The sequence below is a fragment of the Chrysemys picta genome, chromosome 2 (genome assembly GCF_011386835.1).
Source record: "Chrysemys picta bellii isolate R12L10 chromosome 2, ASM1138683v2, whole genome shotgun sequence".
In the NCBI taxonomy this organism is placed as follows: domain Eukaryota; kingdom Metazoa; phylum Chordata; order Testudines; family Emydidae; genus Chrysemys; species Chrysemys picta.
Window position 1 is genome coordinate 48,056,718 of NC_088792.1, and position 24,666 is coordinate 48,081,383.

Below are 24,666 nucleotides of genomic sequence, written 5' to 3' on the forward strand. Positions count from 1 at the left end.
GCCCTGGGCCAGCCATGCCCACAGTGCATCTGGCTGAGTGAATGCTGCAGCTCGGCCAGAAGGGGGCAGTGAGTCGTCCCAGTAAGGGGCTCTCTATACAACGAGTCCCTTCCTCTCTATGATTACCGTGTTAGACCGAGGCTACAGCCTCGGCCGTGAGGGGTGGGCAGAATGGGCGGGTCTCGGTGTGCTGACGGGGATTGTAGTTTCCTGAGGCCGCACCTCCCCGGTACTGTGAAAGGTGATGGCGCCGACGGAGGACTACAAATCCCAGAATGAACCAGGCAGCAGGAAGGCATGTCACGTGATGAGCAAAATGGCTTCCTAGTGTCAGATGGGGTTTAAGCCTGCGGGTGAGAGGGATTTGTGAGCGCAGCCGGCCTGCGGGCCTGAGCTGCGCGAAGTGGGGCGGAGATGCAGAAAATCAAGTCACTGATGGCTCGCCAGGTAAGGGGTAACGGGGCGGGGCGTGAGGGGCACAGGAGTGGGGGATGGAGGGATGCGTGTGAGACCCAGCTCCGGGTGTGTGGGTGAAGGAAGGGCACAGTTGGGGGCCGTGTGACTGGACGGGGCTGCTGAGCTGGGGGTGTGGCGTGGTCACAGGTTGCTCCCCAGGGGACTGTATGGGAGTGTTGCAGAAAGGGATTGCGGCCCTTCTACGGGGTAGCGGCGGTGGGTGGTGGGATGAGGCTTTAGGGTGACTGTGTGCTGGGCTGAGGAAGTGGTGCCCTCAGTCTCTACATGGGGATTGCAACACGTGTGTATCCGAGAGTATAGAGGCCCACGATGTCTGAACAAGGAACACCAATGTGTGTTATATTGGGGCTAAAGTGGGGTGCTGGAAAAACCATGAGTTTCAGTGGCACTTGAGAAGAGAGAAGGTTTAATGTGCCTCAGAGGTAGGCATATGTACCCAATTTTTGCCTTTATTAGCACTTTGAACTGCAAATAAATTTCAAAATATGGGAGGTCATTAAATGGTTTATTTTGTCCTGTTGTTTGTTTCTTTTTTATGGTACAGATCACAAGGTGTCCTTCGAGTTCCCTTGCTCTAGGGCAGTTTTACCTTAAAACTTTTTCTTCTTCTAATGTGGTTTTGTTTCCTAGTGAACATAAGTGTTCCCCCCCCCCCCCCACCAAAAAAAGGGGGGGGAAGCAGGTTATGGCAGTATTTTGAAGTAGTATTGGAAGCATTTATATTAGAGCACATTGAAACAACTCTTGATAGGCACTTGAAAACCTTGTTCCAGTATTTTGAGTCTTTGTTACCCTTCTTTACTTTCTATTGATTATTGTTATAGTTCAGACAGTCTAATGCCCATTGTAGTCTGCTTGTTCAAAGGTCTGTTTTTTTTTAAATAGATATTTAAGTCAGGTAAAAATCTCTGGAAATTAGGCCACTTTTACCTGTGTGCCTAACTTTATCTCTGTGCCTAATAAATTTGAAAAATATGGTTTGTCACAAAAATCAAAGGGTTCTAGATAACTAATTGTCAAAAAAATCTGTGAACTGTAGATGATTATATGGGGGAAGGGCAGTATTATATTCAGGCTTGTAGTTCAGGTTTCTCAAAGCTGTAGTGGAGACAGCTTTCAATAAGTATCTGGGATATTATTCGAGCCCCAGAAGTAATGATCTGGTGAGAAACCCAGCTCCCCTCACACACACACAGATATTGGGAATGGGGTGGATGCTGGATTTTACTGGAGTCGTCATTGCTTCTTGAGGGCTCCATATTAGATCACTCTGCTAGTAGGCATCTGATCAATTTGAAGTCTCTTTCCCGCTGAGAGTTTCCTGTCCATAATCCCGCATGCAATCCAGCTCACTGCTGTGAATGAGGTGGTGGAGACCTCTCTTATTCTGTTCCAGCACCAGGCTACTGGCAGTTTAGGGGAGACTCTCCCTTCTGCATTCCTTCTCCTAGCTCCATTTTCCCCCAGGTCTTTTCTATGACTAGCTCCTTTGCCTTTAATCTAATCCTAGATTTTAGTAGTAGCAGAGTGAAACTGACATATGTGACTATTGTCGGGGCTCTCAATACCAGAGGTAAAAAATCAGTCTTGTTGATTTCAGTCTATTGTTGCTTTGGAGATGCTTTGGGTGGCCATAGAGAAGCTGAAGCTGTTTGTGTGCAAACTCAGGAAGACAGCAATGAATTAACCTTCAAAGCATGAATAATCTTCTAAACGTATAAGCAAGGAACTCCCCATAAAGTTTAAATTCTCTAGAAATTAATGGCTTGGGCTCCTCCTATGCCACTCACCTATAAAGTTTTTCTTTCCCCGGTGAGTGGATTTTTCAAACTGGGTCCAGAGTTGTTCAGTAACTAAATTAAAGCAAGAAGACATGTAGAGAATGGTTTGATATCAAAAGCAATGCAAGGGAACTTTCTTAAAACATACACATTAAGAATGGTGAGAATATGAAGTAATTCTACAAAAAATATTCAGTTCATTGGAGTGGGTAGAATCTTAGTTCAGTGTGGGAAAGCTTAGTTTCAGAATTACTTTAAAATTCTTAGTCCTGGGGCCAGGAATGATGTGATCCAGTGGTGCCCAACCTTATTACACAGGAGGGCCGTATAAACCTAAGCACAACCTTGTGTGGGCCACCTAGATGTTACATATTTTAATAAGATTTAAAGTCCCCTGTATTGATTTTATAAGGCTGTTTCCATGTACAGTATTGTCTGTTTACACACTTGTGTAAACTAAAATGATGTAAACATGACAAAATGCTAATGAATCGGCTGTTGGTATATTGTGTTGATGTAGGCTGCGGGCCTTATGAAATGCTCTGTGTATGGCCTGCGGGTCATAGGTTGGGCACCCCTCATGTAATCAATACCACTTTTCAATCTTTGGGAAAGCTTTGGGTTCATTTAACATTCAATAAGAACTTCCTCATGGTGTCATACGCCAGGGGTTCTCAACCTTTTTCTTTTTGAGGCCCCCAACGTGCTATAAAAACTCCATGGCCCACCTGTGCCACAACTACTGTTTTTCTGCATATAAAAGCCAGGGCTAGTGTTAAGTGGTAGCAATCGGGGAAATTGCTGGGGACCCCATGCCACAGGGTGCCCTGCAAAGTGTAGTTGCTCAGGCTTCGGTGTCAGCCCCGGATAGCAGGGCGTGGGGCCCTGTGCTTCAGTCCCATACGGCCAGGCTTCATCTTTCTGCCCTGGGTCCCAGCAAGTCTAATGCCGGCCCTGCTTGGCGGACCCCCTGAAACCAGCTCGTGTCCCCCCACCCCCGGCTTCCCAGATCCCTGGTTGAGAACCACTGTGATACACTGTAAGTGCTGCTAAAAATAACGATGGGGTAAAATGGATATCTGAATTTCTTATTTTTCAGCTACCATTTTGGGTTGCTTGATATTTTGAGTCTTGGCCTCATTGAGGTGGTGAATGCTTTTGGTTGGTGAGGGCAATTGAGGTGGAGGATGTGTTTGGATTTCCAAAGTTCATAATAAAATTGATGTTTTTTCAACCTGGAAGGTGAAACACTTTAAAAATATAGTGAGTAGAAAAATGATGCCCTTAGCAAAAATCATCTGTTTACTCCCTGCCAGAGACTTCATCAGTGTCAAATTTGTCTGCTTTAAATGAAAATGAGATTTTTCTCATTGCAAACTCATACTTAAGCATTTTTCAGCATTATTAGAAATTATGTAATATTAGTTAGCATTTATACAATGCTTTTCATTTGAGGGTCTCAAAGAACTTCACAAAGACCCCTTTAACAGATGGAAAAACTGAAGCACAGACATTAAATGCCTGACTTTCAGAGAGTTTCAGGACTCGTATCTCTGGTACAAGTCAATGGGAGTTTTGGGAGATAAGTATGTCTGAAACTCGGCCCTACGTGACTTGGCTGAGGCCTCAGAGGCAGCTGGTGTCAGAGCCATGTTTAAAACTTGGGAGTTCCTTGTTCTCAGTCTTGTGCATGCACTGTTAGAATTTATACATGCAGAATAACAGAATTCGATTTGCTTTTCTGTCTCCATGTTGCCTCTGTGTTTCTGACAAAAAACTAGCTTTTACTATTATCAGAAAGTTAACCAGGCCTGATTCAGAAGACACGTTGGGAACAGATACGTGCCGTCAGTGTGCCTTTTAGACTGTCACATTTTAAAATGATTAACATGCTTAACATTTAATAAACTTTTATGTGTTAGTTGGCTGGATGATACAGCCTGTATCCTCTATCAAATCTCGGCATCATAAGAACATCATCTGTTTTCATGATTAAAATTCTTTGAAAGAAACAATAATTACATAATTGCTAAAATTTGGAGTGTACTGTTTTTTCCCCCCCCACTAATAAATATAAAGGGAAAAGTTTAACAGTTTTATGTGGTAAATAGTTAAGTGTTCCATTATACAGAAATGACAATTATGCTACAGAAGAGGTGGCACTTAATTTGAATTAAATTTTTTTGATGCCATTAACTCATCAAACTAGCAGAATAGGGTACATTATGTTTTGAGTTGCATTTACCTTTTAAACACTGAATAACAGATGTGGGAGTTGACAAGATGGTACAATAGAAAGTAAGTATTAATTGTAAAGAAATGCTAATCTCTTTGCTGTTCATGAATTTGACTGATGTGGTGCAGGCTCTGGTTCCAAACCTGCAAATACTTTGAATAAATTACCCATGTTATTAGTCCCACTGAAATATTTGACATGATGCAGGTTATGGCCCCAATCCTGTAATCATGTTTGTTAAAGCTATTGTATTTACATTTTCCCCTACAAATAAGATTCTTAACATGGTTTAATTGCAAGATGTATAGAATTGACTAGCTTAACTAACTGTTACATTTCTTTTTTAAGGGTCTCAAAAGTCCACAGGAGAACGTTCATGACCTCAGTCCTGTTGAGAATTTTCGGATTCCTAGCAAGGTGTGACCCACAGATATTCTTTTGGTTCTTGTTTGTTTTAAAGTTTCTGGATTTTTTTTTACATAGTAGGCACCTCTTTTCTTTTTCCCATCTGTTTGGGAAATGTTTGTGTTGGAGAAGTTTTTTTTCTTTTCCACAAGCTGAATGAGTGAGTTCTGCAAAAGGTCTAGTATCCGGGGGTGAGAATGTGTACTGAGTCAAAATTTAGATGAGCCTTCTTGGAACGCAACAATTCTCATATTGTTTACTGCTCTTAATCCCAGGTGGTCTTCCTATGGGTACGTCTACACTTACCTCCGGGTCCGGCGGCAGGCAATCGATGTTCTGGGATCGATTTATTGCGTCTGGTCTAGACGCGATAAATCGATCCTGGATCGATCCCGGAAGTGCTCGCCGTCGACGCCGGTACTCCAGCTCGGCGAGAGGAGTACGCGGCATCAACGGGGGAGCCTCCCTGACGCGTCTGGACCCGCGGTAAGTTTGGACTAAGGTACTTCGAATTCAGCTACGTTAACATAGCTGAATTTGCGTACCTTAGTCCGAAGTGGGGGGTTAGTGTGGACCGGGCCTAAGAGACTAAAATTTACAAAAGCCATACTCTCTCCCTCATTGGAAAGTACAGCATGCACCTCTGCCCTCTGTGTTCAGCCTCTTTATCGTTTATTACCATAAGTATAGTCCTCATAGTTGGACATTTTTAATCATAATATTTTGCAGTTATGTCAACAGATAAGTGGCACAATTACTAGAGGTATATAATGATCCCAGAAAAGCAAATTGCTCTGTCTCACTGCACAGGTAATGTCAATTGCTGATAAATACAGAAAACATGCTGCTGTCTTGACAATCATGCGAAAAGGTGGGGCTTAATTCTCAATACATCTTCCAAGTGTTGGTGCCAAGATTTGCTGTGTCCATTTCCCCACTGATTTTACTAACATGCTTGAACCTGGCATGATCTGTGGTAAATGATGTCATAGCTCAGTCATTTTGGCTTTAACCTATGAGTTATAAAAATTACTGTCTACAGCTTCTGAACATACACAAAAGTACCTTTTATAATACACTGCTTGTGTTGAGGGAAATGAGAAAATCAATCACATAAAATAAAAATATTCCCAAAGGAAATAAAATGTAATACCCCATATCTTTAGTGTCTTTCATAACATCTGAACTGATGCATAACATATCTTCTAGTGGTATGCATGCATTAATTCCACGGAGTATGTACATTAAATGACCTCAAAAGTACTGTCTCACCTCCATGGTCCAATTTTTAATTATACAAATTCCTTCTACCCACTAAGTTACAGTTTCGAGGTGTCAAATTTAAAATAGTCTTTTTTGCCAAGTCAGTATTTTCAGCTAAGAATTACCCCAGGGCTACTTTTATCTTGTGTTTTTGTTACATACAATATCAAGCTATTATACTTCTGTATGGTAGTTATGTCTTGAAACATTCACAATGGCAAAACAAGCTAATTTTAATTATCTAGTGTTTTAGCTCAGGCATTTATAGTGAAGTAAGAAACGTGACAATCATTCACTATCTTACCTGTTTGGGACCTGATTCTGCAATTCTTCCATGAGCAGAATCCCATCAAAGTTAACGGGAATTCTGCACTCAAATTTACTAACAGACTTTATTTGCATTATTGTTAAAATGTGCGACTTGATTTTTTCAGAGATGCGAAGTATCTGCAACTTTCCTAGAAATCATAGTGATTGCGGATGGTCAGCACCTCTGAAAATAAAACTGTTGGTCTTTCCTGTGTTGCTAGTGTAAAACTTTGAAAAATGTCTCTTCTTCCAATGAAACTTTTTTATTAATATCTTCAGGTGAGTGAGTTTCTAAATGACTTGTTATGGGTATATTTTTAAGTCAGTGATAAATACAAATTAGCTTCTTAAATAGATTGCTGTAATCCTTTCCTACCAAAGATTGTGTATGAGGTTTTATTGAGGCGCTCAGATAAATGAGGAACAAGTTAAAATCTGAATTTATTATAAGATTCTCTTGACCAGCTATGCTATACCTGGCACAATACCTAGGTGTGGGCTCTAAGCAGTCTAGTGTAGCAGCTTTATGGGTTCACATTTTTGTTTTTAAGGAAAGGTTTTATAATAGTCATAGCTGAAAGAGATAGAACCCCACCCCCAGACTGGACAAAACATGGGGTTAACATTCCTACTTTTCTGGATGTGTAAATTATGGTTTTCTGTTTGGTAAACCGGAATTGCTTTGGCCTTGACTATGTGAATGACAGTAATGGAGAGCAATTTTCAGTAAAAATAAGATAGTTCAGTTGGTCAAAGTTTTGGATTTCCCCCCCTCTGAGTTCCTATCTGATTGCATATGCCAAGAGGTACAGGATAGCCAATGTGTTTGGGACTGATAGTGCATTTGTTGCCATAGCAACACACAGATGTCACAAACAGGATTGATATACTGTATATACTTGATCATAAATTGGTTCGTTTATAAGCTGACCCCCCCCAATATGGATAAGTAAAAATGGAAAATTTTTATAACCCGTTCATAAGCCGACCCTATAATTCAGGGGTCAGCAAACTTTGGCTCCCGGGTGATCAGAATAAGCCACTGGTGGGTTGAGATGGTTTGTTTACCTCGAGCGTCTGCAGGCACGGAGGTAAACCTAAGTAAACAAAGTGTCCCGGCGTGCCAGCTGCTTACCCTGACGGGCGGGGACAGCAACTGGTGGGGAAATTTTTTTGGCGGGCAGAAGCTGGGAGTCAGGGGAGTAACCCCTGTGACCACTCCGCACATGACCCCACCCCTAGCCCGGGACTCCCACACTCTCCCCATCCCATCCCTTCCCACCTTATCTGGGGAGGCCCTGGGGAGGATCTCTGGCCTGGCTGGAGCTGCTCCGGCGGGCCAGGCGCACGGCCACAGCCTGCTCTGGTGGCCTGGGCCAGAGCTGCAGCTGCTTCAGAGGCTGGGGGGAGAGCAGAATGGCCAGAAGCGGAGAGACTCTGGCCCCGCCTCTTCCCTTCTGGCCCTGCTCGCTGTGCTGCCTCTCCTTGCTCCCTCTGTTGGGGGGAGGGGCTGTGTCCCGCCTCTCCCTCTCTGTACCCGTTCATAAGCCGACCCCCTTCTCTGGTGCTTCCCTTTTTTTACTAAAAAAATTTGGCTTATGAACGAGTATATATGGTAATTGTAGGATCAAGCAGCTGGACTGGAAATAAACTAAATCCTCTTATCATTTATTTCTTTATAATGATATACAAAATTGTACACAAACATGCACTGATTTTGCCAGAAGATAAAGAAAAAATATTTTTATGGGCATATAAAAGTAGAACTTTAATTTCTTAAAACAGTAGGAATAATTCCAAGGGGGAACTTGCAAAGCTTATTACTTCCTGCTCATGCTCTAATAAAATGTACTTGCCCTAAACCTAGATATCTGGAATAACAATTTCCCAACCAAATACAACCCAAGTATGGTATTGCTCTTATTATACGAGAATACTTCTGTATTCAGGGTGGCACCTCTGCATTTAGCTAAAACAAATATTGGTACTGGCTCCAATTTCAAAAACTGTATTAATGACATTGGAAGATGCCCAAACTGGAAGAACATGAAGCCTGCATGAATCACAGGAAAGAACATGTGCTGTTCATAGATAATCCTAGGGTGGATTGTTTTAAATCAGTGATTTAAATCACTAAGCAGGAAACCTTGATTTAAACTATCATTTTTAATCATGTTTTCCATTTATCCTTTTTGGTTATTTTCCTAAAGGAAGGTTGAGTTTCATCATTGGTAACAATTAAAACAGGTTGGTTTGCAACTCTATATATCCTTTACATTAAATTTGGTGCTTCCTTTTGCTAACCAGGGGGCTACATTATATTTAGTCATATTTATTTAAGCAGTTATATTGCTTAACTTACATTTATGCAGATTCTTAATTTTTTACATTTTTATGTTAGAAAATGATGTATTATGCATTTCTTATTTACTAGATGGTTAATTTACTTGTGATTGGTGTACAGCTCTGTTTGGATGGAAATTCAAATTCAATTAAAATGCACAAAACCAGCATGTTTTTAGTAAAGAAAACTTAAATGTGCTGAAAACATAAGAAAAAAAGTTGTTTGAAACAACATGTTTTGAATTTAAAACTCATTTTATTAAGCAAAGGAAACGTTTTCTGTAGTTAGTAAATTAAACTTTCTGATCACCACATCCTTTAAGATTTTAGAATTAGTAGATCTCATCCTCTGACATCTACTTTTTATTCATAGATTAGAAGGGAAAACAAGCTTTCCTGCTTTTTCAGCTGCCAATTAGTCTCTTAACTTTGAATGACCTAGCCATTGAATTGAATAAACTGAAATGAAAAAAGTATTTGCTCTCCATCTGCAGAAGAGGCTACTTCTCTGAAAAGACAATTTAGCATTTTCAACCAACTTTGGTTCCAGGTGCTCAGCCTGTGACTTCCATCAGTTTAGTTGTTTGACTTTCTTTAAAACTCGGCAGCAAAGATATACTAAATATTTTGTGTATTTAATTTAAATTATTTTAATAGATTCATAATGTTTAGCCCTTAACATGGGTTATCAGTTTCAGATTTAATTTTAAATAGGTTAATTTGTTTAAAAATAAACCTGTCTTTAATTTAAATAAATCAGATTTTAATTTAAAAAAATTGTCATTAAAAAATTGATAGGATCATCCGGGGGGATGATAAACTCTTGTTAAAACACATTTTTGAAGTGTGGCAAACAACTTTAAAGCTCAGACAGAGGATGTCGAGAACATGGACGAGCACAATTCCATGGGGGTGGATGCGCTGCATCCGAGGGTGCTAAAGGAGTTGGTGGATGTGATTGCAGAGCCATTGGCCATTATCTTTGAAAACTCATGGTGAGCGGGGGAGATCCCGGATGACTGGAAAAAGGCTAATGTAGTGCCCATCTTTAAAAAAGGGAAGGAGGAGGATCCGGGGAACTACACGCCAGTCAGCTTCACCTCAGTCCCTGGAAAAATCATGGAGCAGGTCCTCAAGGAATCAATTCTGAAGCACTTAGAGGAAAGCACTTAGAGAGGAAAGTGATCAGGAACAGTCAGCATGGATTCACCAAGGGCAAGTCATGCCTGACTAACCTAATTGCCTTCTATGATGCGATAACTCCCTCTGTGGATGAGGGGAAAGCAGTGGACGTGTTATTCCTTGACTTTAGTAAAGCTTTTGATACGGTCTCCCACAATATTCTTGCCGGCAAGTTAAAGAAGTATGGGCTGGATGAATGGACTATAAGGTGGATAGAAAGCTGGCTAGATCGTCGGTCTCAATGGGTAATGATCAATGGCTCCATGTCTAGTTGGCAGCCGGTATTAAGTGGAGTGCCCCAAGGGTCAGTCCTGGGGCTGGTTTTGTTCAATATCATCATTAATGATCTAGAGGATGGTGTGGACTGCATCCTCAGCAAGTTTGCAGATGACACTAAACTGGGAGGAGTGGTAGATACGCTGGAGGATAGGGATAAGATGCCGAGGGACCTAGACAAATTGGAGGATTGGGCCAAAAGAAATCTGATGAGGTTCAACAAGGACAAGTGCAGAGTCCTGCACTTAGGACGGAAGAATCCCATGCACTGCTACAGACTAGGGACCGAATGGTTAGGCAGCAGTTCTGCAGAAAAGGACCTAGGGGTTACAGTGGATGAGACGCTGGATATGAGTCAACAGTGTGCCCTTGTTGCCAAGAAGGCTAATGGCATTTTGGGCTGTATAAGTAAGGGCATTGCCAGCAGATTGAGGGACATGATCATTCCCCTCTATTCGACATTGGTGAGGACTCATCTGGAGAACTGTGTCCAGTTTTGGGTCCCATACTACAAGAAGGATGTGGAAAAATTGGAGTGAGTCCAGCGGAGGGCAACAAAAATGATTAGGGGTCTGGAGCACATGACTTATGAGGAGAGGCTGAGGGAACTGGGATTGTTTAGTCTGCAGAAGAGAAGAATGAGGAGGGATTTGATAGCTGCTTTCAACTACCTGAAAGGGGGTTCCAAAGAGGATGGATCTAGACTGTTCTCAGTGGTGCCAGATGACAAACAAGGAGTAATGGTCTCAAGTTGCAGTGAGGGAGGTAAGGTTGGATATTAGGAAAATCTTTTTCACAAGGAGAGTGGTGAAGCACTGGAATGGGTTACCTATGGAGGTGGTGGAATCTCCTTCCTTAGAGGTTTAAGGTCAGGCTTGACAAAGCCGTGGCTGGGATGATTTAGTTGGGGATTGGTCATGTTTTGAGCAGGGGGTTGGACTAGATGACCTCCTGAGGTCCCTTCCAACCCTGATATTCTATGAAGAGGAGGAATACGTTGAAGTTAGATTGTGCCTTGCTGATACAAAGAACAGAAAAGTTCTTTGGTCTTGGTTTTTGGAAACTGTCGGTCTGCAGACCGCTTCGGTTTCCAGTTAAGATTACTCAAATAACTGCTCCCATGCCAATCCTTGTTTTTTTTTTTTGTTTTTTTTTTTTTTTTAAAAAGTTCTGTTAAGGGTATCTTATGGAACACACACAACCATTATATTTCAATCAGCATTATATTATATTAATCATACTAACAGACTCTCCAACTCAGATGGAAATGGAGGGAAATTTTCTAGCATACAAAGCCACACAATACACAAGCTAACCTCCTTTAACTCATGTTGTAATGCTGAACTTTAATGCCATCTTCAGTCAAATATAGAAGCATGGGCACTGGTTAGGTATGTGGTTTGGTACGTAAGAACGGCCATATTGGGTCAGACCAAAGATTCATCTAGCTCAGTGTTTTGTCTTCCAACAGTGACCAATGCCAGGTGCCCCAGAGGAAATTAACAGAACAGCAATCCTCAAACAATCCATCCCCTATGGCCATTCCCAGCTTCTGGCAAACAGAGGCTAGGGACAATATCCCTGCCCAACGTGGCTAATTGCCATTGATGGACCTATCCTCCATAAATTTATCTAGTTCTTTTTTGAATCCCGTGATAGTCTTGGATGTTATGAAGGCCTCTGTCAAAGAGTTCCACAGATGACTGTGCGTTATGTGAAGAAATACTTCCTTTTGTTAGTTTTAAACCTGCTGCCTATTAATTTAATTTGGTGACCCCTACTTCTTGTGTTATGAGGAGTAAATAACACTTTCTCCACACCAGTCATGATTTTATAGACCTCCATCATATCTACAGTCCTCTCTTTACTAAGCTGAAGAGTCCCAGTCTTATTAATCTCTCCTCATATGGAAGCTGCTCTATACGCCTAATAATTTTTGTTGCCTTTTCTGAACCTTTTCCAATTCCAATATATATTTTTTGTGATGAGGTAATCACATCTGCACACAGTACTCAAGATGTGGGTGTACCATGGATTTATATGGAGGCAATATATTTTCTGTTGTATTATCTATCCTTTTCTTAATGATTCCCAACATTCTGTTAGCTTTTTTGACTGCTGCTGCACATTGAGTGGATGTTTTCAGAGAACTGTCCACAATGACTCCAAGATCTTTCTTGAGTGGTAACAGCCAATTTAGACCCCATCATTTTATATGTATAGTTTGGATTGTGTTTTCCAATGGGCATTACTTTGCATTTGTCAGCATTTAATTTCATCTGCCATTTTGTTGCCCAGTCACCCAGTTTTGTGAGATCCCTTTGTAGCTCTTCACAGTCTGCTTGAGACTTAACTGTCTTGAGTAGTTTTGTATCATCTGCAAATTTTGCCACCTCACTGTTAACCCCTTTTTCCAGATCATTTATGAATATGTTGAATAGGACTAGTCCCAATACAGACCCCTGTGGGACACCACTATTTACCTCTCTCCGGTCTGAAAACTGACCGTTTATTCCTACCCTTTGTTTCCTATCTTTTAATCAGTTACTGATCCCTGAGAGGACCTTCCCTTTTATCCCTAACAGCTTACTTTGCTTAAGAGCCTTTGATGAGGGACCTTGTCAAAGAGTTTCTGAAAATCTAAGTACACTATATCCACTGGATCCCCGTTGTCCACGTTCTTGTTGACCTCCTCAAACAATTCTAGTAGATTGGTGAGGCATGATTTCCCATTACAAAATTATGTTGACTCTTCTCCAACAAATTATGTTAATATATGTGTGTTTCACAATTCTGTTCTTTACTATAGTTTCAACTAATTTGCCTGGTACTGAACTCAGGCTTACTGGTCTGTAATTGCCAGGATCACCTCTGGAGCCCTTTTTAAAAATTGGCGTCACATTAGCTATCCTCCAGTCATTTGATACAGAAGCTGATTTAAATGATATGTTACAAACCACAGTTAGTAGTTCTGCAATTTCACATTTGATTTCCTTCAGAACTCTTGGGTGAATACCATCAGGTCCTGATAAATTAAACAGTCATCAAATTGTTCCAAAACCTCTTCTAATAACACCTCAATCTGGGACAGTTCCTCAGATTTGTCACCTAAAATAATGTCTCAGGTTTGGGAATCTTCTTCACATCCTCAGCCTTGAAGACTAATGCAAAGAATTCATTTAGTTTCTCCACAGTGGTCTTATCATCCTTGAGTGCTCCTTTAGCATCTCAATCATCCAGTGGCCCCACTGGTTGCTTGGCAGGCTTCCTGCTTCTGATGTACTTTAAAATATTTTTGCTGCTACTTTTTGAGTCTTTGGCTAGCTGTTCTTCAAATTCTTTTTTTTTTTTTTTTTTTTTTGCCTTCCTGATGGTCTACATCACAGCCAGATCGACTACATCATGGTGCAAAACTGACTTCGTTCTGGGATTAACAGAGCTAAAACAAGGAGCTTCCCTGGTGCTGATATTGGAAGTGATCACGACCTTGTGATGCTAAGTTTTTGGCTGCGGCTAAGGAAAATCATCAGGCCAAAGTTCACCAGAACCAAGTTTGACTTAGAAAGACTCAGATCAAAACATTGCAGAGTCATTCCAAGCAATGATCTGTGGAAAATTTGCCCCGCTGCTTGTTCTAGAGGAAGATGTAGCAACAATGACCAACAATTTCAATGCTGTAATGAATGAGGCAGCAGTGGACATCCTTGGGAAACATCGTAAGAAGATAAAACCATGAGTCACAAATGAAATACTACAAATGTGTGACATTAGAAGAGAACTTAAGCGAGACAAGAACAGCACTGGGGGAGTTGATAAATACAGAGCAGTTGGCAGAAAGATCAAGAAAGGAATGAAGGTGGCCAGGGAGATATGGATTGAAAAACAATGCTCTAAAATTGAAGAGCGTATCAATAATAAAAATAGCAAACGAGCCTTCCAGGCTGTAAAAGATCTGACGAAGGAAAGATGGACCAAAGGTAATGCAATTCAAGACAAGCAAGGGAACAGTCTTACAGAAGAATGAGACATCACCAATAGGTGGACAAACTACTGATCTAATCTATACAACCAGCAGACAAATGGAGATTCTAGTGTCTTACAGTCCAGATTCAACGGAGGAGGATGACTTTCCAATACTGCGTGAAGAAGTGGACGCAGCTGTGAAATCACTCAAGAACGGAAAGGCTACAGGTATTGATAACATCCCAGCCAAATTGATGAAATTTTGGAGGAGAAATAGTAATAGATGTACTCACCAAGATCTGGCAGAATGGCCTCCACATGGACCCAGTCACTACTCATCATTCTGCCAAAGAAAGGAAGCCTGCAATTGTGTCAAAATTACTGGGCTATAAGCTTAATTAGCCATCCCAGCAAAGTGAGGTTGAAAGTCATATTGAACAGATTGAAGCCACAAGCAGACAACATCATAGCTGAAGCACAGGCTGGCTTTCATGCCGGAAGAAGTACCACAGAACAGATTTTCATCCTTTGTGTTCTATGTGAGAAGTACTTACAATACCAGCAGGACATCTACCATGTCTTTGTTGACTTCAAGAAGGTGTTTGACAGAGTATGGCGCGAAGCTCTCTGGGCAACCATGAAGAAGTACAATGTTGGTCGTAAGCTTATTCTTACCGTTAAACAACTGTATGCCAAGGCCAGCAGTGCTGTTCTCGTCAATGGCACAATAGGAGAGTGGTTTCGCACCACTGTTGGAGTCCGGCAAGGCTGCCTTCTTTCGCCCACACTGTTCTACATATACTTGGAGCACATAATGACTAATGCCTTAGAAGATCACATATGCACAGTCAGCATTAGCGGGGCTAACAATCTCAAATCTTCGGTTCGCTGATGACGTTGATGGCCTGGCAGGCAGCGAAGATGAACTTGCCAACCTTGTGAAACGATTGGATGAAACCTCTGCAAAATATGGCATGGAAATCAGTGCAGAGAAAACCAAGCTGATAACAGACAAATGTGATGGGATCAGTTCACATGTCCACTGACAGTGGACAAGTGCTGGAGACAGTGAAACAGTTCAAGTATTTGGGGGCAATCATCACTAATGAAGGATACAAGGCAGAAATTTGGGCAAGAACTGCGCAAACAGCAGCAGTGGCAAAGCTAAAGCCAATTTGGAGGAATAAGAACATCTCCCTGGAATCCAAACTGAAACTGCTGCATGCATTGGTCATCTCCATTTTTCTGTATGTGTGCGAGACATGGATGGCAGAACTTGAACTTTTGTCTTTTGGCAATAGTCAATGTGGGAGGGTTTAGGCTTCTGAAATCGCTCCAAAATTATTTCTTCCAACCTTATTTGTGGCCAGCCTTGTGCTCTGCTTCCTTCAATCTCAGCTCAGTAAACCTTCTGTAAAAGTGTACCATCTCCTGCACGTTGGACATGACCTCACTGTTGCAGTCATCTTGTTTTCAACTGGTGCAAGACTGCAACTTGCCAGGGTAGTCTAAGTATCTCCTCATTTGTGACAAAGTGAAACCAACAGATTGTGGTGTAACTTTAATCTAACTTTTTGACTTTTGTTTCTTCTCCTGACCTGTTAGCAGCCATGTTTTTGCACCATATAATGGAGTTGGCATCATTACTGTGATCACTGTGTCACTCGTATCTTAGGGAATGTCTTCACTACCGGGGTAAGTCAACCTAAGTTATGCTACTCAAGATACGTGAATAATGTAGCTGGAGTCGATGTAACTTAAGTTGATTTACCCTGGTGTCTTCACTGCGCTGCATCGACGGGAGATGCTCTCTGGTTGACTTACCTTACTCTTCTTGGGGAGCTGGAGTACCGGAGAGTGCTCTGCCTTCCATTTAGCAGGTTTTCACTAGACTGTTAAATCGACACCCGCTGCGTCGATTGCAGCAGCGTCTGTTTCCCCGGTAGTGAAGACAAGCCCATCCTGCTGCCCAAACAGAGGTCTTTGAAGATGCTGAAATGCTATTGATGCAAGGCAGATGATTTCTTCAGATATAGAACCTCCTGCTGTCAACTGACTACCCAGATAGATAAAGCTGTTCATCCCTTCACTGTTCTTGCCATCTACATGCAGTATCTACTGGTCATTCATTTCTGCTTTATAGGAGGCATGCTTAACTTTGGTTTTATCACCATTGATCTTAAGTCCCATAGATTCTGCACTTCTTCACATCTCTTCTAGCATTGGCTATCGTTGGTCAGTAGTCTCTCCAAGTAAGACAAAATTGTATGCTTATTTGAGATCCTCTAAAGATTAATCTTTAAATTTCACATCTACTTTGGCCTTAGTCAGCACTGTTGTCAGGTAATCTATTAGAATATTAAATAGCATTAGTGAGAGAACACATTCTCAGTGAACTCCTGATTGTACAAAAAAAGTGTGTAATGTAACTATTTACCTTCACACTGCTAATTGTATCATGATACAGTTTCTCCACAAGGCACGCTAACTCCTCATGCAGCCCGTGCTGGCATAGCAGTATCGACTGTGCTGATTGCAGCCGCTTTTGTCAGGGTTCATTTTTTGGAGTAAGTTGTAGTCTGTTTTGGTGGGATCTGCTCATTAATTCACAAAAATGCTCATTCTAGTGCTTAAGTTAATATCCTGGCAGTATTTTCCATTTCTGTTCTTAAACTGGTGAAAACACCAATAATGGACATACAGTTAGGAGCTTCGGTGTCTCAAATACACATTTATGGTCAAGTCTTTCAGATCAATACACTGCTTCAAATCATTCCACCATTGATTATGATGATTCTGACAGGCTCTCTTAACTGCTCGTTCATGACGTTTCTTTTCCTTATCGGTTTCCTCCTCTCTTCACTGACTTGATCTGACCTTCCAGTGCATCCATTCTGCACTGCACCTCTTCTTTTTTTTTTTTTTTCCTCCCATAATTTGATGTTATGATCTGTGATCCAATGTTGCTTTTTTCATTCTCCTTAGTCCCAGTTGTTCTCCCACAGTCTCTGATAGAATCCCAAAATACAGTCCACTCTTCCTCACAGTAGACAGCTGGTCATCCAATATAAAATATTTATTGAAAATCACATATCTGTTAGCGATCACTTCATCATGCTTCTTATCAACATTGAAGTGTTTCAATGCAATAGATATCCTTCTCTGGAACTTTGTTGAACAGAACATTGTTGTTAGGATTCAATGATTGCTGATCTTGCTGCAGAATACATTCTTAAATACATGTACCTTCTATATGGATTGGATATTGAGATTTATACTTCTGGTAATTTGTGTGGTGAAACCAGATAGCCATTAAAAATAGTCCATTTGTGGAAGCATATTCTAGTAGATGTGAATCATTATCTGATCTCTCTTCCTGTAAGCTGTGTGGTTCCAGTACCAGTTCAAATCCACGTCTTTCCTGGCCAATTAAGAACATAAGAATGGTCATAATGGGTCAGACCGATGATCTATCTAGCCTAGTATGCGGTCTTCTGGCCGTGGCCAGTGCTAGTTGCTGTAGAGGGAAGGAGCAGAGCAGGGCAATTATCAAGTGACCCAAGCCCTGTCATCCAGTCCCAGCTGCTGGTAGTCAGAGGTTTAGAGACACCAAGAGCATGGTATTGCATCCCTGATAATCTTGGTTAATAGCCATTGATGGACCTATCCTCTGTCAACTTATGTTTTTTGTACCCAGTTATACTTTTTGGCCTTCACAACGTCCCTTGGCATTGAGTTCCACAGGTTGACTGTGTTGTGTGAAGAAGTACTTCTTTTTACTTGTTTTAAACCTGCTGCCTGTTAATTACATTGTAACACCCCTGTTTTTTGTGTTCTGTTATGGAGTAAATACCACTTCTCTCTTCACTTTCTCCACACCACTTATGTGCGGTGTTATGATCTTTATCCCTTTCCTAATGGTTTGTAACACTGTTAGCTTCCTTTTGACTGCAGCTGCACATTTGAGTAGATATTTTCAGAGAACTATCCATGATGACTCCAAGATCTTTCTTGAGAAATGACAGCTAATTTAGAGCCCATCATTTTGTATGTATAGTTGGGATTATATTTTCCAGTGTGCTTTACACATATCAATGTTACTTTGCACTTATCAACTTAGAATTTCATTGTGTTGCTCAATAATCCAGTTTTGTGAGATCCCTTTGTAACTCTTCGCAGTCAGTTTTGGACTTGACTATCTTGGGTAATTTAGTATTGCCTGCAAACTTTGCCACTTCACTGTTTCCCCTTTTTCCATTTATGAATAAGTTGAACAGCACAGGTCCCAGTACAGATCCTTGGGGGATATAGCCTCATGTTTATATCTGCTGCTGATTTCCATATAAATGTTCAGAGAGAGAGAGGTCCAGAATTTTAACACTTCTTCCATCTCACAAAGTTTGCTGTGTCAGTAGTTTGGAAAACGTTAGAAATTCAAGTGTTTTAAAATACTCTTTTCCCCCCTGTGTGATTGCATGTTTATATCTGCTGCTTATTAATTTCATTTGATGACCCCTAGATTTTGTGTTATGAGAAGGAGTAAATAAGACTTCCTTATTTACTTTCTCCACACCAGTCATGATTTTATAGACCTCCATCATATCCATAGTCCTCTCTTTAATAAGCTGAAGAGTCCCAGTCTTATTAATCTCTCCTCATATGGAAGCTTTTCCATACTCCTAATCATTTTTATTGCCCTTTTCTATAATATGGTCCAGCCACTTTTGAGTGAGGCATTCTAGTAAATAGCAGGATGAGCCACCTGAAACCACCCCTTATCCCTGCAGCGTCTTCTGAAATGCAGGTGAAGTGGTGATTTCACATCTATAGCTTGCTATTTGCATAAGTCAAAACAAAACACAGGACTCAGAAGGGCAAGGGATACAGGAAATGTCTGGAGACAAATCCAGTATTTGAGCATGTAATGGTCTATTTAAAAATGCACAACTTCAGGACCAGTAATAGTTCAACGAAGTATTCTCCACTGGCCTATCTCTCTCCATTGTTGGGTGTGTTTTGGTGACCTTATACAGTAAAGGGACCCCTCTGATCAGCAGTGTTATCCTGCAAGGATGCATGCAGTATTAAAACTGGCAGGATAAAGTGTTCCTACCATGAACATGTGATTAGTTTTGCAGACCATTTGGTAAGAGAAATGGTATATTGGCAGCGTAAGTGATTTGAACCTATTTTATAGGAGATGGGCTGTCCTGATGTGAAAACTTCCAAAAATATACCAGTCCATGAACAGACATCTTAATAATATCACCACACTGCCTGCTGAATTCCTAACTGTAAAGAATGCATAAGTGACTCACTTCATCCTGGGAGAAATGGATGCATTTGAACACATACACTTTAATAACATGCTAATTTATTTTTTCTGTTCCTTGGTGTATCTGTTGTTCTCTGTGTGACTGCCATATGACTCACTCTGTCCCCAATTTCTTTATCGCAGTCTGTTCTGAATAAATGTTGGGATTGATGAATTTACATGAGCTCTTTTATATTAAAAGACTTGCATTATTGATTTTTTTCTTTTAAAAATGTCCTGCAAGTGGGGCTGGAGGAGGAGAAAGTTTTATGATGTGAAAATGCCTGAATGCTAGTCCCCCCCGCCCCCCTGCCAATGTGTGTTAAGTTTTGTGGGGCTGGAGCACTAGTTGGACGTCTCAGACAGCTTTTTTCAGAACTTAACTGAAGGGTTGGGGGATAGTGAATCTTTAAGAAACAAATCTTTAAGTTTTGCGCACAGGGTGTGTTGGAACATCCTCTCCTCTCAGTGGTGAGGGGTTGGGTTAGCCCTTGGTGGCTTTAGTTACTGAGAACCAGTCCAGTTGAGCTTGGGCAGGCTAGGAGCTGTAGTTTATGATGGCGTGTTTGTAGTCCTAGTGTATGGTGAGGTCTATTTGTAGATTAGTGTGTGTATGAACAGCATGTTTGGCACAGACCATGGAAAGAGAACCAAGCCATCTAGCTTGTCCAGAAAAGAATGTGTAGGACAGCCCAGGATTTTTTCTTAATGTTTGGTGGAACAACCTCCTGAGACTGTAGTCCTTCTGGGGAAGGTTAATATAGTATTGCTTTCCCTTTTCTCAGTCACTTTGTTAGTTGTGTCATCATAACATTACCACTTTTTAGTTTTGTGCAGAATCATCTTCCAGTGCATAACTGCTAATTCTATAAAGAGATCTAGATGTAGGTCTAGATCCAGGATATTTAATATCTGTGATTTCCATATAAATGTTCAGAGAGGTCCAGAATTTTAACACTTCTTCCATCTCACAAAGTTTGCTGTGTCCAGTAGTTTGGAAAATGTTAGAAATTCAAGTGTTTTAAAATACTCTCCCCCCCCCCCCCCCCTGTGTGATTGCAAAGCTCGGGAAAAAAGACACCAACAAAACTTGGAGTCAAACATTCAGATGACAAAGTTAGGTGATTTCACTTGCAGTGGCCCAGAGTACAGATTAATCTGTCCCAGTCCCCAGCCTTTGAATATTTTGTTGTTTTTAAATCAGCCACCTGTTCCTTATGGATGATATTTTACAGTACATTGAGTTTTAAACTAGCTTGTAACAGGAGTCTCTGTGTACTGACACAAAGCTCTGATTTATCCAGGAGACTGCTAGGAAATGATTTTCTAAAGGACATTAAAGCATCAGGTTAGAGTAGACTCCTTTTAAAATAAAATACAGTGTGTTGTGAGGGCAAGAAACCATGTGCCTCTAAATGTGTTCTGTTCCTTGCTACACCTGACTAGAGCACATGTCTTCGGGCAATGAAAACCTCCTTGGTGAGCTCAGAAGTTGAGACTGATGAAAGTGGTTTATTCATGCTTTTAAATCCAGAGCAGCCTCTCCTCCTCTCTTTTGTGTATAGCAGCTACATGCAGGCAATCTCCCCTTAACGTGCAAATCCATTCCACAACCAGTCAATAAGATCAGTGCAAGCGACCCCAGTACTGCTTTCTTCTCTAGAGTTGGGGAACTTCATGTTTTGTGTGTTAGTTTAGTGCTGGATTGACAGTTCTTGCTAAGTGAAGTCCTTCAGTTATCTCCAGGACCAGTACTGTACATCCATATCAAGGTGCCTTAAACCTAATCTGGGCGGACCATCTTCTATGGGTGAGAGGGTACCTAATTGTTGTGTTCATTCAGTTCTTGCCACTTTGCTGAGAGAGCCAACAAGGATGCCAAATTTGGTAGTGGTGTATGATGTTATGCATACACGTTCACTGGGAACAGAATTGAGACCAAAAGTCATTCATATAAGCCATCAAAAAGCTGTAAGATGGTAACAATTATTGTACAGCGCTCTTCAGACATAAATTTTATCTTGTTTTTTATGGGCTGGATTCAAGCTAATGACCTAGACCAGGGGTAGGCAACCTATGGCACGCGTTCCGAAGGCGACATGCAAGTTGATTTTCAGTGGCACTTACTGCCTGGGTCCTGGCCACCTGTCCGGGGGGCTCTGCATTTTAATTTATTTTTAAATGAAGCTTCTTAAACATTTAAAAAACCTTATTTACTTTACATACAACAGTAGTTATATATTATAGACTTATAGAAAGAGACCTTCTAAAAACTTTAAAATGTATTACTAGCACGCAAAACCTTAAATTAGAGTGAATAAATGAAGACTCGGCACACCACTTCTGAAAGGTTGCTGACCCCTGACGTAGACGTAACAGGCTTGATATCCAATTACCAATCCATGTACCATCCAGTCCATTAAACATCTTTCTTACTGCTCAACTGCCCAGTGTATGTATATACTTGCATATTAAGATTGCTATCCACTGATGACCATGGCTTATATCAGACCACCAAAATGTTTGTTCTTTAGTCATTGATCTTGGGTAGATTCCTCAACCTCATCATGCATCCATAACGCCCACTAGAAATCTGGGTGAAGAGTAGGACTTTGTGAAAATTGCCCCTGAACTAAGCTTTCTTAGGTAAATGTATATTTTGAACTACAGTTTCACAGGTTTTCCACCAGATGGCACCTAAACATAGTCAATCACAACAGCTGGGGTTGAAAGAAGTAACATTTTCAAAGAGACTATCTGTTTACTTATGGAAATAAGATGAAAAAATTACTGCACGCAGTGATATAACCTATTTCACGTAATCATGCGTCCTTCTATTTTGTTACTTTAACTCTTGAGCGGCACATCTCACTTGCGTCTGAAGTGGGCATTCACCCATGAAAGCTTATGCTCCAATACTTCTATTAGTCTTAAAGGTGCCACAGGACCCTCTGTTGCATCTCACCAGAAGCACTATTAAGTCTCTCCAACTCAAGAAGCTTGAAATCCCATTTTTTTTTTCAAAATATCAGAGCAAGCAATTACTGTTGGTTTATTTTTCTTCCATTGTGAAAAATGTTAGTACAGATGGGTCACTGACTTCATGCTGTTATGTTACCCCCTTTGCTCTTTCTACTCTTCCAGAAAAACAGTTGGCCACTGTTTGAAGACAGGATACTGGGCTAGATGGACCATTGGTCTGACCCAGTATGGCCATTCTTATGTTCAGTGCGTTGCTTTTTTGGGTCTCTCTTGTTTTGATGTAAAGTATGAATTTACATTATTTTGAATAATGTGGGGAGCTAGGGACTATTTAGTGAGCCTATTAAAGTCAAAACTGATTGCATAAAGACTTTTTTTCTTCCCATGCTCTCTATTATATTTATTTATCATTTGGGATTCTCTTTGTAGAGGTTTTGTTTGTATTTTGCAGTGACTTTTAAGGGTTTGTGGGGATTTAAGTATTTGTAAAACACGGCCACTGGTAGATTAAAAATCCTGCATCAGATTTACTGCCTAAAATCTCATGTCTCTGCCCAGTGGAACAAAGACTGAGGCCCCCTGTTGGTGGAATTGTGGTTGTGCAACCACACTACTATGTCGGGGGACTTCTGAGCCAATCAGGGTGGATTATAAAGTTGGGCACTTTGGTGTGGGGCATTCAGCAGATGTGCAGAGTTAGTACATAGCCTGGGACAACTCCACTTGTGAAGTGTTCTATGCTATGGAGCCTTGACCCAGGGTGGTATTTTGGCTTTTTGTGAAAGGCAAGCCTGTTACTCCTCCCTTCTAAGAAATGTTTGTCTTTTACCCCTCTAACAGGAACAACCTCTGGGACAGGGTCCCTCATGCTAATTGTGAGTCCCTCACAGTGAACCCGAGGATGTTTAGGTACATTCTGTGCCCAGTTGCAACCAGTTGAGGCAGTGGGAGAAACTTTCCATGAGAGATACTAATATCATGTCCAACCCCTACTGCTCTGGGGAGTAAAGGATTGACTGACTCTTTAATTTTTATGTCCTAAATGCTAGTGTGTGCTACTGTTAAACCTTTTGGCTGGCTGTGGACAACTTACTGACTTCAGATTTGTTCTTTTCACAGAAGTCAGACATAGTTTTTGACCTGGTCTATTTCCTTTATAAAGAAAAGTATTTAAATGTTGTAGCTGTTATAAACGTGAATTATGAGGGTTGGGTTGACCAAATAATACACTAGTGGTTAGACTGTCTAGTCCTAAATTGACAAGCTGGAATGTTGCATACTGTTGGATGAGTCAAAATGTTTCTTTTGTTTTAGAGATTTGTGGCGTTTTTTGTGTTGTGGTGAGAAAAAAACCCTGCAATAAACCAATAAATTAAAAAATTGTCGTCTTCTCCCCTGGAAAAAACAAAATCACGAAGGGCTTTGGATTAAAGGAGCAAACCTCTCCTGGAATCTTCGATTTGCTGTCTGAGCATAGTTTGAGTGAAACTGCAAGTCAGCTCCAGTCCTCCTGGCTAGTGTTACAGTGAAACATGCAAAAATTAATCAGTGGGAATTAGTGCAGTTTCTCAAAGTTTGAAGCTAAGATCACTCTTTATAATTAAAACATACTCAGTTGGTCAGATTCATCCTCGGTAACTGCATAGAATTTGGTGGGTTTACCCCAAAAATGATGAAAATGGTTCATTGTATTTACTGAATATCTTAGTTTAGCTTAAATTTCTTGGTGTTGACTGTATGTAGATATCTGAAGTTGTAAAGGGTTGGACCAAATCTACTCTCCATAATAAAATAGTAGATTCTTTGAATATTAACCTGATCCTGAATATATAATAAGTAATGTATGATGTAGTATATCAATGTTTTATTGTAACTTTGCCTGAATAAAAAGTTAAACAAAAATTCCCACATTTTTTCTTATTGGTGAGAGCCAAGTAGTGACTTTTTTTCTCCTCTGTTCAGAAGAACTCTCACCTCCCACACATTTTTATTTTCAAACCACCAGTTTTATTTTAATATAGCCTCCATCTGAAGTTGCAGATAAATGTAATTTCATTGTACTTGTCAAGCCATGAGGTTGCAGTTTGGTGTTCCATCCTGCACATATAGTGCCTCAGCATGTGAATGTGGCGGAA

At 40.8% G+C, this 24,666-nt stretch overlaps 1 protein-coding gene across 17 annotated transcripts in view; it reads left to right on the forward strand.

The window, feature by feature from the left end:
- The first annotated feature begins 272 nt into the window (after nt 1–272).
- VPS50 (VPS50 subunit of EARP/GARPII complex) overlaps nt 273–24,666 on the forward strand; it is a 174,644-nt gene continuing 150,250 nt past the window's right edge. For 4 of the 17 annotated variants that reach the window (XR_010598256.1, XR_010598255.1, XM_065583092.1 and 1 more), the window contains exons 1-2: nt 287–447; nt 4,843–4,911. Coding sequence is in view for 5 of the 17 variants with exons in the window: in XM_065583092.1 (XP_065439164.1) it covers nt 415–447; nt 4,843–4,911 (102 nt within the window). In the remaining 12 variants the exon portion in view is untranslated. Of the gene's footprint in view, nt 448–4,842; nt 4,912–5,709; nt 5,771–6,596; nt 6,751–8,686; nt 8,719–24,666 lie in introns of those variants that run through there. The other 13 variants (XM_065583102.1, XM_065583106.1, XM_065583101.1 and 10 more) reach the window with 9 other exon arrangements.